The 13,860-nt window shown below is 34.4% G+C and overlaps 2 protein-coding genes across 3 annotated transcripts in view; one reads left to right on the forward strand and one right to left on the reverse strand.

Moving 5' to 3' along the window:
* Positions 1 to 13,173, forward strand: part of NCKAP1 (NCK associated protein 1) — a 105,555-nt gene extending 92,382 nt beyond the window's left edge. Inside the window, exons 24-30 of one of the 2 annotated variants that reach the window (XM_035007588.1) lie at positions 2,631 to 2,713; positions 3,122 to 3,202; positions 7,980 to 8,073; positions 10,076 to 10,192; positions 10,766 to 10,875; positions 11,225 to 11,314; positions 12,260 to 13,173. In XM_035007588.1, the coding sequence (XP_034863479.1) occupies positions 2,631 to 2,713; positions 3,122 to 3,202; positions 7,980 to 8,073; positions 10,076 to 10,192; positions 10,766 to 10,875; positions 11,225 to 11,314; positions 12,260 to 12,376 (692 nt within the window). In that variant the 3' untranslated portion in view covers positions 12,377 to 13,173. The remainder of the gene's footprint in view (positions 1 to 2,630; positions 2,714 to 3,121; positions 3,203 to 7,979; positions 8,074 to 10,075; positions 10,193 to 10,765; positions 10,876 to 11,224; positions 11,315 to 12,259) is intronic. The other variant, XM_035007587.1, reaches the window with a different exon arrangement.
* Positions 707 to 1,582, reverse strand: LOC118012249 (40S ribosomal protein S3a-like). Its single transcript, XM_035007589.1, has one exon. It carries the CDS (start codon positions 1,563 to 1,565, stop codon positions 771 to 773), a length of 795 nt encoding a protein of 264 aa, XP_034863480.1. The 5' UTR covers positions 1,566 to 1,582; the 3' UTR covers positions 707 to 770.
* Positions 13,174 to 13,860: the final 687 nt, after the last annotated feature.

Genomic DNA, 13,860 nt, shown 5'->3' on the forward strand with positions numbered 1-13,860 from the left:
AATTCTGGATATCATCCCTTGGGAAATATATGATTATATCACGCTACTTATTTTCTGATTATTCATCTTATTCTCTGTCATTGCTTTTTCTAGATTTCCTTTTGTTTTGTTCCCTGGCCTGGGATGCTTTTTGTCTTCTCTTTTATGACCAACTTGGATGACATTTTCCCAGAGAAATATTTCCTTTCACCCTTCTTTCTTCTCTCCTTTTCTGGATGATAACATAGTCTCATTTCTTGAATAACCATTTCATTGAACATCTTCTAGTCTTCTGGGTCTCAGGCACTCTACCGAGTGCTAGAGAAAGATTCGTTGATTAGACTGGTTCCTGCTCATGTGGAAGGTATAACATATAACATAATGCCTTACCTCATTTTGTTAACACTACTGTTTTAAGTCTCATCACATTTTGGCTTATATTATGGCTGTTAGTATGTTTTAATAAAAGATGCCATGGTCAAAGTTTAAGCAAACCACATAGGAGGTAGAAAGTCAAAACAACTCTCCATTCCTACTCCTGAAAGGTAACTATGGTTAATGGTTTTCTATACATCTTTCTAGATATTTGCTATATATGTACAAATATATGTATATATATGTGTGTGTATATATATATATATATATATATATATATACACTGTTGACTCTTGAACAACGTGGGGTTTAGGGGCGCTGACTCCCTGTGCAGTCAAAAATCGACATGTAATTTTTTTTTTTTTTTAAACATCACAAATATGATTTTTTATTTGTCACCATTAAATGTCTGACTTTTAAACAGATTCTTGGACTGGTGGCTCATATCCATCAGCTCGTTCAACTTTAGCACCGGTCTCATCCCCAGTAGCTTTTCCAGAACTACTACCTTCACCATGAAGCTCCATGAGCTTTCCCAATTCAAACTTGGGCTTCTTCAGCATTTTTACTTTTCTAACGAACACATCATGGAGTGGATAAATAGACTGACAGGCCTTTTCTATATCTTTTCCGATGCTGTCTGGAATCAATTTATTGACCACTTCTTTCAAGTCATTTGTTTGCACCTCTCGGGTCATGATTTCCATCATCTTTTTCCGAATTTGACGGACCTGTTGGAGCTGAGCATAAGAGGTCTTCCGAATCTGATTATTGCGTTTTTTAGTAAAACCAACACAAAATAGACGAAGCAAATAACCATCGGTAGTCTTGACATCAACATGAGCTTCAGTCATGGTCTGCCATTTTTTGACCATGGAGCACATTTTGTCACGGGTAAGATCCATGCCATGGAAATTAGTCAGGCAGTTTTTGCCCTGAACATCCTCAGTAATTAACTTGAATTTTCTAAACGCAACTTCATCGTTCTGCAAATCATCAAGGCTCACTTCAAAAACACGACCCTTGAGGCCATCAGATGCGATTTTGGTTCCTTGAGTTCTTGTGACTAATGTTTTTCCAATATTTCTTATATTGAACATAGCTGGTGCTTTCACATCATGCCAATCTTTCTTAGAAAATGGATCAACCACTTTCTTCTTGGCTCCCTTTTTGCCGCCTTTCATAAGGCGCTTGTTTTTGCTGACCGCCATGGCGCTGCTCAGGGAGCCAAAAGGTCGACATGTAATTTTTGACTCCCCAAAAACTTAACTGCTAGTAGCTTACTGTTCACCTGAAGCCTTGCTGATAAAATAGTTAACATATTTTGTATGTTATATGTATTATATACTGTATTCTTATAATAAAGTAAGCAAAAGAAAAAATACTAAGAAAATTACAAGGAAGAGGAAATATATTTACTGTATTTACCAAAAAAAAAAAAATCCATGTGTAAGTGGACCTGCACGATTCAAATGTGTTGTTCATGGGTCAGTTGTGTGTCTTTTTGTCTCACATAAATAGGATCATATTTTCTTAGTTTTCTTGACAGTCCATTTAGAGTGTTAGTTATGGTCTAGATTATTATTCTGTTTATATTTGTTTCCTTATTTACACAGTACTATGCCTTGTATATCAGGAGTAATTCAACAAATGTTTGTTGGCTTTTTAAAATATGAAGGTATTGATCCTTCCAATTCTAATGTCCCTTGATTTTGTTAATTAAGTTTTAATATTGAATATATAGTAATAGTTTTCAGAATAATGCTTTCTAACTAAAATGTAAATGATCAAATCCATTTATAGTCTTCAGCAACCTGGTCTTGCCAAAACTGCTTGTGATCTCAATAGTCATTTTTTTGTTTCTTGACTCTCCAGACCTCAACAGTTTAAGAGTTTAGCATCTCCAAGTTCTGGGACCATTTGAGGATTTAACTCCTGTCCACTCTGACAACTCCTCTTTCTCCCCTAGTCTTTCTCTCCTTCCTCCTAACTTCTGCCATTTCTGAGAGGATTATACAGGTGGCTACTTTTATGTGATTATTTCAAGATTCTGGTGAACCATCTAAACCATTTTAAAGAATAGTGTCTACTCCATATGAAGTAAACTAATTTCCTTACTTTTAATATCAGCTTTCAGTACCTTTCCATCTTTAATCCTTTGTTGTAATCAAATTGCTGTTGTATCTTTTATCATGGGAATTTTATGACTAAGAGTTTTCTTCACAAAGTTAAGAAAGAATTGAATTCAGACTCTTCTCTCTTTCCTTCCAATTTAGCTGTTGACAGTGTCTTGAAGAGGATGACAATAATTGGTGTAATTTTATCCTTCCGATCATTGGCACAAGAAGCACTTAGAGATGTAAGAAACCATTTTAAGTACATATCCTATAGTTAAGTAATCCCTTTTAATTTCCCAGAAATTAAAAGTTACTTAAAATTCCAGTTTTCATTGTTACATAAAATCAAATATATAGAAATTAGAGCTATTTAAACTTATTTTTTATTTTGGCATTGAAATTGGGGTGGGGATATAGCTTGCCTGGATATTGTACTACTTTTTCAACTTTCTCTTCATTGAAGCATTTTCCATTTTGGCTATGTTCAGTTTGGCATTCTAAGTACTGTTCTTAGTACTTTAGAAAATCATGTGAAAATAGAAAAGGTAAAATAATTTTTATGAAAACTAGAAGTAATTGAATGGTAATATTTAAATTTGGGGCTCACCATTTAAAAATAACTCTGCATTTTTATTTGTTGCCCTGCCTAGGTCCTATCTTACCACATTCCTTTTCTTGTAAGTTCAATTGAAGATTTCAAGGATCATATTCCAAGGGAAACTGATATGAAGGTAATAAAGCTTCTATTTGGATTTTACAGTTTCTAAAATGAAATATTTGAGTTACATATGAAATAAAATTTAATAAATTCTAAACTACTGTAAAGTTTTTATTTTAGAGTGATCTGTTAGCATGTTTACCTTTGAAAATACATCTTTGAGAGCTCAGCACCAAAATGCTACATAGGCATTTTGAAAGTTAATCTTCCTTAATCACCCATAGCAATGTAAAATGGGTTGGTATTGATCTTTTCTTACACTGATAGCTGTCCATACCTGGTCATAAGCAGAATTAGAAAGACAAGCCAGTGAAATAAGAGTTGTAGTAAAATTCAGTCAGTTTTTAAATTTTTATTATTTTTTTAGATTTTATTTATTTATTTGACAGAGAGAGACACAATGAGAGTGGGAACACAAGCAGGGGGAGTGGGAGAGGGAGAAGCAGGCCTCCCGCGGAGCAGGGAGCCCGATGCGGGGCTTGATCACAGGACCCTGGGATCATGACCTGAGCTGAAGGCAGACGCTTAACGACTGAGCCACACAGGCGCCCCTCAATCAGTTTTTTTAAATTGATGTTAAAAAGTCTTGTAAGAGGATGTCAATTATAGGGTATAATTTTAAAAAAATTTAATACCCTGTTTTTAGAAATATAAGATAGAGTATTAGTAGCCATATGTGAGTTTACAATTTTTCTTTTGAAAATTTTTCATCATGAAATCCAACTCACTTATCTAACCCCAGCAATAATTAACCAGTGGTTACACATCCACTAAGTGACCGCATATGTATGTTTTCTAAGCTTTCATGTGTCTTGGAAAGATTATTTTCTATTTCACATGTTTTGAAACGCACTGTCTGAAAAAAGTTATGTCTAAACTCTTGTATGACACTCAAGTTTTTTTCTCAGATTGATGCTACTCACTTTCTGAGGCTTATCTTCCATGGCTTGTTCCATCCTTCTCGCATGCTCTTCCCTTTCTTCCTCTACCCTTCTCTTCATATGTATCCCATGAGGTAACTAGCTCTTCCCGTGTACATTCTCACATCTGTCTAATTTATTCTACCTGAAAATCTTGCACTTTTCTGTTTTCTGCCTTTTGAAGTCCTGCTTATCTTTTAAGGTCTGATTTAATTGCTGTATTCTAAGAAACATTCCTTGATCCCTAGGCAATAAAGGATTTTTTTCTTCTTATCCGAAAACTTTTTGTTTATCCATTGCGGAGTTAAATATGTTCTGCCTTGTATTATAATTGTGTTTTTTCTCTTAAATTTATACTAGATTGTAAACATTTTGAAGACCTTGTTTTATTTTTGTATCTCCCACAGTGCTTTGCATAGTGTAAACATTTGAGATTAATGATTGTCCTATGATTTTATGATTGAAAACCATGTGTGATTAGCGTAAAATTGTTAAATGGAAACACTGTGGAAAAAAAGTTAAGAAAACGTTAAAGAAGAATCATTCATTGAAAACACAATGGTGTGTGGATTATGAGAATATTCTCAGCAACCATCCAGTTCTCTCAGCACCTGACATAATTATGTTTAGTTTTTAGCAAACTTTCAACAGAACTTAATATTTTTTTTAAGATTTTATTTATTTATTTATTAGAGAGAGAGAGAGAGACAGCGAGAGGGAACTCAAGCAGGGGGAATGAGAGAGGGAGAAGCAGACTGCCCACAGAGCAGGGAGCCTGATGCGGGGCTCGATCCCAGGACCCTGGGATCATGACCTGAGCCGAAGGCAGATGCTTAATGACTGAGCCACCCAGGCGCCCCAGAACTTAATATTTATTTTGAAAACTGAAATATATATTTTTAAAATTAATTTTTAATTGAAGTATAGTTGTCATACAGTATTATACTAGTTTCAGGTATACACATAATGATTCAACATTTATACACATTATGAAATGCTTACCGTGATAAGTGTAGCTGCCATTTGTCACCAAAGTTACTACAATGTTGTACTACATACAGCGACATACTGCATAAAACATTGTTGACTGTTACCCTGTGCTGTACTTTTCATTGATGTGACTTATATCTGGAAGTTTGTACCTCTTAATTCCCTTCACCTGTTTGCCCAGTCCCCCTCCCCTCTGGCAACCACCAGTTCTCCAAATATATATATTTTTTATTTTTTTAAGATTTTATTTATTTATTTGACAGAGAGAGACACAGAGAGGGAACACAAGCAGGGGGAGTGGGAGAGGGAGACGCAGGCTTCCCGCTGAGCAGGGAGCCCGATGTGGGGCTCGATCCCAGGACCCTGGGACCATGACCTGCGCCAAAGGCAGACGCTTAACCGACTGAGCCACCCAGGCGCCCCCAAATATATATATTTTAATAGCTTTATTGAGATATAATTCAGTTATCTTAAAATTTACTCAAAGTATACAGTTCAGTGGATCTAAGTATAGTCACAGAGTCATGCAGCTATCACCACAGCCAATTTTAGAACATTGTCATCATCCTAATAGGAAGCCTTATGCCCATTAGCAGTTATTCCAGAATTCTTCCCAGTCTCCAGCCCTAGGCAACCACTAAGCTAGCTTCTGTCTCTGTAAGTTTACCCATTCTTTTTTTTTTTTTAAGATCTATCTATTTATTTATTTATTTTGGAGAGAGAAGGCATGCATGCATGCACGTGTAGGGGGAGGGGCAGAGGGAGAGAATCCTCAAGCAGACTCTCTGCTGAGCGCAGAGCCCTGCATGGAACTCAGTCCTACAACCCAGGAGATCATGACCTGAGCTGAAACCAAGAGTCAGGTGCTCAACACAGTGAGCCATCCAAGCGCCCCAAGTTTGCCTATTCTTGACACTTAATATGAATCATACAATATGTAGGCTTTTGGTACTAGCTTCTTTTACTTAGCATAATGTTTTCAAGGTTTATTCCTGTTGTAGCATGTATCAGTACTTCATTTTTTATTGCTGATTAGTATTCCATTATATGGATATACCACATTTTATTTATCCTTTCATCAGTTGATGGACATATAGGTTTTCTTTTTTTGGCTGTTATAAATAATGGTACCACGGATATCCCTATACAGTTTTGGTGTGGACATACGCTTTCCTTTCTCTTTGATATATGCCAGGAGTCAAATTGCTGGGTCATATGGAAACTCTATGTTTATCCTTTTGAGAAACTGCCAAATTGTTTTCGAAGTAGTTGTACCATTTTGCATTCCCAGCAGCAATGTATGAAGGTTTCAGTTTCTCCATATCCTGTCAATATTTGTTCCTGTCTTCTTAATTATAGCCATGCTAGTGTGTATGAAATGGTATCTCATTGTTATGTTACACATTTTTCTGAAGTGATGAATGTTGAATACGTTTTCATGTGCTTATTGACTATTTGTGTATCTTCTTTGGAAAAATATCTATTCATATCCTTTGCTCATTTGGATTGTTTGCCTTTTTAATTTTGAGTTGTAAGAGTTCATTATATATTCTGGATACAAGTCCATTAACAGATAGATAATTTGGAAATCGCTCTTGTTCTGTGGGTGGTTTTTTCATTTTCGTAATAATGTCCTCTGTGGCACAAAAATTTTTAGTTTTGATGAAGTCCAGTATGTCTATTTTTTTCTTTGGTTGCCGCTTCTTTTGATGCCCTATCTAAGAAACTGTTGCCTTACCCAAGTCATAAAGATTTATACCTGCATATTCTTCTAATAATTTTATAATTTTAACTCTTAGGTTTATGATCCATTTTGAGTTCATTTTTGTGTGTGGAGTAATGGATCACAAAAAAAATGTTTTTCCTTTTTTTTTTTTAAAGATTGATTTATGTGAAAGAGTATGTGCATGAGCAGGGGGAGGAGCAAAGGGAGAGAGAGAGAATCACAAGCAGACTTGCTGCTAACTGTGGGGCTTGATCTCACAACCCTGAGATCATGACCTGAGCCTAAATCAAGAGTTTGACACTTAACCGACTGAGCCACCCAGGTGACCCCCTAAAAAATGTTTTTCTAGAGCTTAATCCATGACGATTTCCATTTATTTTTAGATACACAGTTTTACTTCATATTTTATACTGAGGTTTTTTTTTTGGTAGCAATATCAAAAGTAACCAGCTATGTAGGTGGTTTTTAACTGAGGTGTAGAGCAGTCAGAATATCATAAATACTTGAAATCCATATGTAATGCCCAAAAGAATTATTTTAGTCATTAGAAATTCCTTTATCAGGCTTTAAATCTGTACTCCTTAAAAATCTATTATGGGGCACCTGGATGGCTCAGTCAGTAGGGCATGTGACTCTTGATCTCTGGGTTGTGAGTTCAAGGCCCATGTTGAGCACAGAGCTTTAAAAAAAAAAATCTATTATGATAAGTAATTTACCATATTTATAGCTATGATATGATGAGTCATTGAACCACCACAATTTTTTATTAAATAAATATGAATGTAAACATAAGTTCAGCGATTTTGATTTACTTTTGTTCATTTATTCATCTCTTTTGGCTTGATATTTTACATCCATGCTTCCAAGGAAAGTAATGTTAGCATGATTTTACTGGCATTTGCCGCAGAGAGTATACAAATTTTTTTTGGCCTAACAATAAGAAGTTCTAATAAGCAGCACATTGTGAAGTAATAACTCAATTTTTCATTGTAGGATAGTTGTGCTATAGTTCCTGTTTCAGCCAAGTTTTGAAATTCTGTAGTGTTCTTATAGGTAGATTCTAATTTAAAAAGTATGTCTTTCTTACTAAAGTGAGATTTCTTAGAAATTTGCTAAAATATTTCTTACTCTGTAATTCTTAAATATTCCATCAGGTTGCAATGAATGTGTATGAGTTATCATCAGCTGCTGGATTACCTTGTGAGATTGATCCTGCCTTGGTGGTAGCTCTCTCCTCACAAAAATCAGGTAAAATACATTAGTAAATATGTATTAGTCTTAGTTAAAATTACCAGGGCAACACAGATACAGGTGTGGTACTTATTATCCAAATGCCTGCTTAATGTCCAACTTGCTTTTTTTTTTTTTTTTTTTTTGGTAGTTGGAATATAACAATGCAGAAACGACAAAAATCCCTGTCGTCTGGAACTTATGTTATAGTGGAGTCATCATACAGACAATATTTAAGCCATAAGACTAGATGGAATTTCTAAGGTTAGTTAACATAGATGCAGAAGAAAGAGGATCAAGGTCTGAGCCTTAGGACACTTTCAAATTTAAGAACTCAGGGAGAAGAGGAGGAACTACCAAAAAGAAACTGAGAAAGAAGGATGGATGATGGAGAAGAAAAACTAGGAAATAGGAGTTTCCAGCCAAAATGGAGAGGGATTGATCAAGTATGCAGATTAATGGGTAATGCTGCTAAGAGCAGGGCAGTGGAATTTTTGGAGCAAAAGGCTGAGTAGAGAGGGCTTACGAGAGAATAGGAGAAAAGGAATTGGAAATAATAAGTATAAAACAACTCTATCAAAGAGTTATACTGTAAAGGGGAACAAAGAAATGAAATTACAGTAGCTAGAGGCAGGAATAAAATCAAGAGAAGGATTTTTTTCAGGTGAGAGAGTCACAGAATTTGTATACTGATGGAGATGGTCCAGTAGGTAGCAAAATTGGTATCTAGAAAAGGGTGTCCTATTTTCACTGGACTAGAGCTATTTACTGTGGAGTCAGTGCATCACTGTGTTGTATTAAACATTTAAAAGATTTTAAAACCAGCTCTTTGAAATGTAGAACCCAGAATGCTCTAGATATTTCTAGATTTGTCTACAAAGTAACATTTTACCTGTTTCTGATACTAAAATGACCATCCCTATCCCCTTGTACCTAGCATGTTTGGCTGGGTTCATCAGTTCTTTTTTTATTTAACATTGCTTTTTGTTTCATCATTCATACAATATGTTAATTATATTCACATGGGTAATTGCCACTGTTACTCATTTGGCTACAGCTATATTTTTCTTTTCTTTTTTTTTTTTTAAGATTTTATTTATTTCACAGAGACAGAGATAGCGAGAGCAGGAACACAAGCAGCGGGAGTGGGAGAGGGAGAAGCAGGCTTCCCCTCGAGGAGGGAGCCCAGTGTGGGACTCGATCCCAGGACCCTGGGATCATAACCTGAGCCAAAGGCAGACGCTTAACGACTGAGCCACCCAGGCGCCCAGCTACAGCTATATTTTTCATAGCCAAATTTTAAAACATTCTGGCTCTTACGTTCAATTCTTACATATATGTGGTGGGGTGAATAGTAGAATAACTGGAATTTCCCAGGTACCAGATTCAAGTGCCTTAGGTAACCTGTAATTTTAGTACACATTATAATAAATATTTTAGAAAGGATTTTATCTTAAAAGACTTAGGGCAGTGCTAGTTATTTTCATTTATGACTGGTTCCTTCTGTCTTCTAAAATGGATAGGTTGGAAATCTAGTCCATTTTCCATATTTATATCTTTTAAATACTAATAATAAACTTCAAATCACATTTTTTTAAAAAAATTAAGTTTTTTTTGGATGATTTTACAGAGTAATTTATGAGATATTAAATTTTCTAAACTGTAGTACACAGAATATTCTTATAAAATAATAATTTATCAGTTTTCAGTTAGGAAATTTTAGGATTCCACTTACCTAATCATATTTTTTTTTGCCTTATAATCTTACAATTAAAAATATTTTTTTTTTGCCTTACTGTTTTTTTAGAGGTCCTTAAAAAATGCTTGGGTAGTTGATAATAGCCAATAATGTATGTTCCTTCTATTCTATATCACTTATAACAAAGTTGCGATTAGTTCTGTAGAAGCTCAGTAATACACCTTATACAAAAATTGAAATTTGCATTTTCTGGTTTAGATTGATAACTCTTAACTAATCTTGAAGAAATACCTTAGTTTTATTTTGATTTTTCTCCCTTAGAAAACATAAGTCCAGAAGAAGAATATAAAATTGCCTGTCTCCTTATGGTCTTTGTGGCAGTTTCTTTGCCAACATTGGCTAGTAACGTGATGTCTCAGTATAGCCCTGCTATAGAAGGTAATGGTTTAAAACTGTTTTGGCAATGAAAAAGTCATGAGTTTTGATATAGATACTTTTCAAGTAATTAATGTTCATTTATAATAGAACGTGGGTTAACCTACTAGTCACTTACTAGCTTTACAACCTTGAATAGTTGATTTTTCTTTTTCAAAGCCCCAGTTTCCTGATTCATGAAACATGTATGTGTGAGCTTTTGGGTGCCTGAGTGTGTGTGGCAGGGAATGATGAAGGAGTATCCAACTCTAAAGACTGAATGACAAAATGTTTGTAAAGCAGCTAAGAACATCTTTTTTAAGTTTCAGAGACAATATAAAATTTATGTATGATTTCTCTTGGGGATTTTTTGAAAATTTGCCTGTTTAATAGAGACATCATCGTTTGTTGCTTTTTTGCTATAGTGTTTTTAAAAGCACTAGTCCTCATAAAAATGAAAGGAGAGCAAGGCAGGCAATCTCCCAACTCTTAATAATGTCACTATGTAGATTGTGAAGTGATTAAAGACTTGCTGTTTATGTATTTGAAATTTTGGGGTCATGCAGAAACCACAAACCCTACTTGCACTTTTCTCAGGGCACTGCAACAACATACATTGCTTGGCCAAGGCCATTAACCAGATTGCTGCAGCTTTGTTTACAATTCACAAAGGAAGCATTGAAGACCGTCTTAAAGAATTTCTGGCGGTAGGTATAATCAAATAGAACTCATGATGTTTTATAAGGAAAGTAAAAATGGTAACTAAACAATAAATTCTCCCTTTTTTTTCCCCTGGAAGGAGGACCAGGTGAAGGTAGGCATTAAAATCAAGGAGCTGGTTAGCATTTTTTTCCCTTAGAAATCTCTCATTTCTAGAACTCTGCAGTATGACCTTTTTTTCTAAGCTGGTATTTGGACTGCCTAGAATTTTGCCCATTATCTTATATATAGGCACTGAATGATTGAAATATATTATAAGTGAAACATACTGAAAATAAGTAACTCGTGAGTGAACATTTCATTAAAACTTTCTTAAAATGTTTATATACTTTTAAGCTTGCATCTTCCAGTCTACTGAAAATTGGCCAGGAGACCGATAAAACAACAACAAGAAATAGAGAATCTGTTTATTTACTGCTAGATATGGTAAGTCTCATTTTATTTTTTATTAACAAGAAAAAAGTTCCAGTCATTCCTAATAGTCTTTTCTTGGCATTTAGTGATTAAATAATAATATGAGCTGAAGTACTTTTTTGATCCCTTCTGTTCAGTCCACTCAAGCCACACACTATCTAAATATCACTGGAAAGACTAACATTACTTGTATTTTACCATATGGTAATCATACCAGAAAACAACAGAATAAAAGATTAGTATTACCTATTTTATGAATAGTTTTTCAACCAGTGGGAAGCATTTAAGGCCTTATATTTTCCAAGTGTGTCCGTTTCAACTCTTCCAGTTTTCTGAATTTTCTACATTCTCTCTTCCACCCATCTAATATAATTTCCTGTGATTCTCAGTGCCTAGTCAGCTCTTTCTCTTCACTATCTGAACCAGCTATGCTTGTTTCTACACTGTGGCTCTTCTCACTTGGAATAATTTCCTTTTCCTGCAGAGATCTGTATCTGTTCTATGATTCGGCGTACCCCATAGCTAAAATCTTTTTCTAGATAGACTTTCCTGATTACTCTGGCCCACATTAATCTTTCATCCCTTTTGAACTCCTCTAGCTTTCCACTTAATTACAGTTGGTCTTATGTTTGATTTGGCTTTTTGGCTTAGTCTTGGGAACTTGATGGTATGGACCATATTTTAAATATGTTTATATTCTCTTATATGTCTAGTATACAGTTGAGGGCAAATGAAAGTGCTCAATCTGTTCCTCTGATTAATAGACTTAATTGAAAAGTGATTTTAAACATTTTGATAGCAAAACACTGGCACATTTATATTTCAGGTTTTAAAGTAAAAGGAAAATAATTTTCTAATTATTTCTAATAAGGACACTATAGAAATTATGATTTACTGGCTGTAAATGTTCCCATTAAAATAACTTCAGTTCTGTGATGCATTTTTGCTACTTTTCAGATTGTGCAGGAATCCCCATTCCTGACAATGGATCTTTTGGAATCTTGTTTTCCTTATGTCTTGCTGAGAAATGCATACCATGCTGTCTACAAGCAAAGTGTTACATCTTCTGCATAAAATATCTACTTATTGAAGACAAGCACGCATTTTTGTTGCTCTGGTTTTACCTGTGAACTGTGGAACTATTTTACCTTAAGGCCTGAAAAACAGTTTTGTGGATTATAAATTTCTTTCATACGGTTGTATTTTCTGATCATTGGTTTCATTTAATATGGTTCTACTACAGTATACTTGGTTGATTTAGGTTTCACATTCACTGAATTCACTAAAATTATTCCTATAATTTTAGAATATCATTGTTTGAAAAACATACATTATGTTTTTGATATTTGCAAATAAAAAAAACTTTTGCTTGTTTATTTCTGAAAAAGAATTGTATTTAGTGATTATTTTAGATAGTGATATTATAGCATTCATCTGTGTGTAAATTATTTCATATAGGGAAGAGTTCTGATCTGTACCTATGGTTCTTATTGAAAACAAAACTGGATGTGCATTTCTGTGATGTTATGAATACATTTCTACTTTATTTTGAAACATTTGCCAAACTAAACACTGTAACACTGTATAACATTAAAAATGTTAAAGGACTGCTTAGCACTAGAAGCAGACTATGTCCGGAAATTCTAAAACAGCAGCATATGTTGTTGCTTGTATAAAGCCTGGTGATAATTTTTAGACCAACTTCCATGGTGCCCTGCCGGCATTAGCACTACCATTGTACCCTGCTGTATAATAAACAGTCTTAGACATTTATCAACTGTCGATACACATGTTAGTCCCTAACCACTTTTTATATGTTTTAAATTTTTGAAATTCAAGTGTACCTGCCATAACATAAAATAAACACTAGACTGTATCACAGTTTGAATTATTTCCTTAATTTTGGATCTCCAGAAATTTATTCAATAATATGAATATTTTAGTTTCAATTTAGTTTAAAATATAGGAATGTTTAAGTGTAGCATTTGATACCAGGTCAGCTGTCACAAAATTCGATTAAATATTTTGAAAAACATTCCACTGGAAAAAATTTTTAAATAAAATTGGAAAATAAAATTACATAACATTTTTTTAAGAGTTAAGAACTAAAAGGAAACTCCTGTGCCATCAGCTTGCAATTGTATATGCGACCAAATGGACAGAGTTATTTGAAAGAATGGGAATAAAATGAATGTTTATGGAACTAGTAAAATGTTGCTGAGAACTGCATCAGTCAGTAATGAATGGGAAAGACCTATTGCTTAGTGGTTGGCATGGAGGGCAGAATAGCTCATTTTGTTTAAAAACTAACCAGATGTTTTGTTCTTTAATTGGCATTATAAAGACTATTTCTCAACAGCTTTGTATCTGGATATCATATAGAGCTTTTGCTCACAGCTTCTTAAGTATACACTAGTAAAATGTTAAGAGAAAAGAAAGCCACTATGAACTCAGTTATATAATGTTCTTCTTTGTTCAGATACAAAGAGTAGAATGAAATTGAGGTGCCACAAGATTATCGTGTTGCTATTTTGCATATGATATTTTCCAGTCTATAC

Source organism: Mirounga leonina, unplaced genomic scaffold (genome assembly GCF_011800145.1).
Source record: "Mirounga leonina isolate KUSES-001 unplaced genomic scaffold, KU_Mleo_1.0 Mir_151, whole genome shotgun sequence".
Lineage (NCBI taxonomy): Eukaryota > Metazoa > Chordata > Mammalia > Carnivora > Phocidae > Mirounga > Mirounga leonina.

Coding starts and splice junctions, on each gene's coding strand:
- LOC118012249 (XM_035007589.1), bottom strand. CDS start 1,565: ATGGCGGTCAGCAAAAACAAGCGCCTTATGAAAGGCGGCAAAAAGGGA.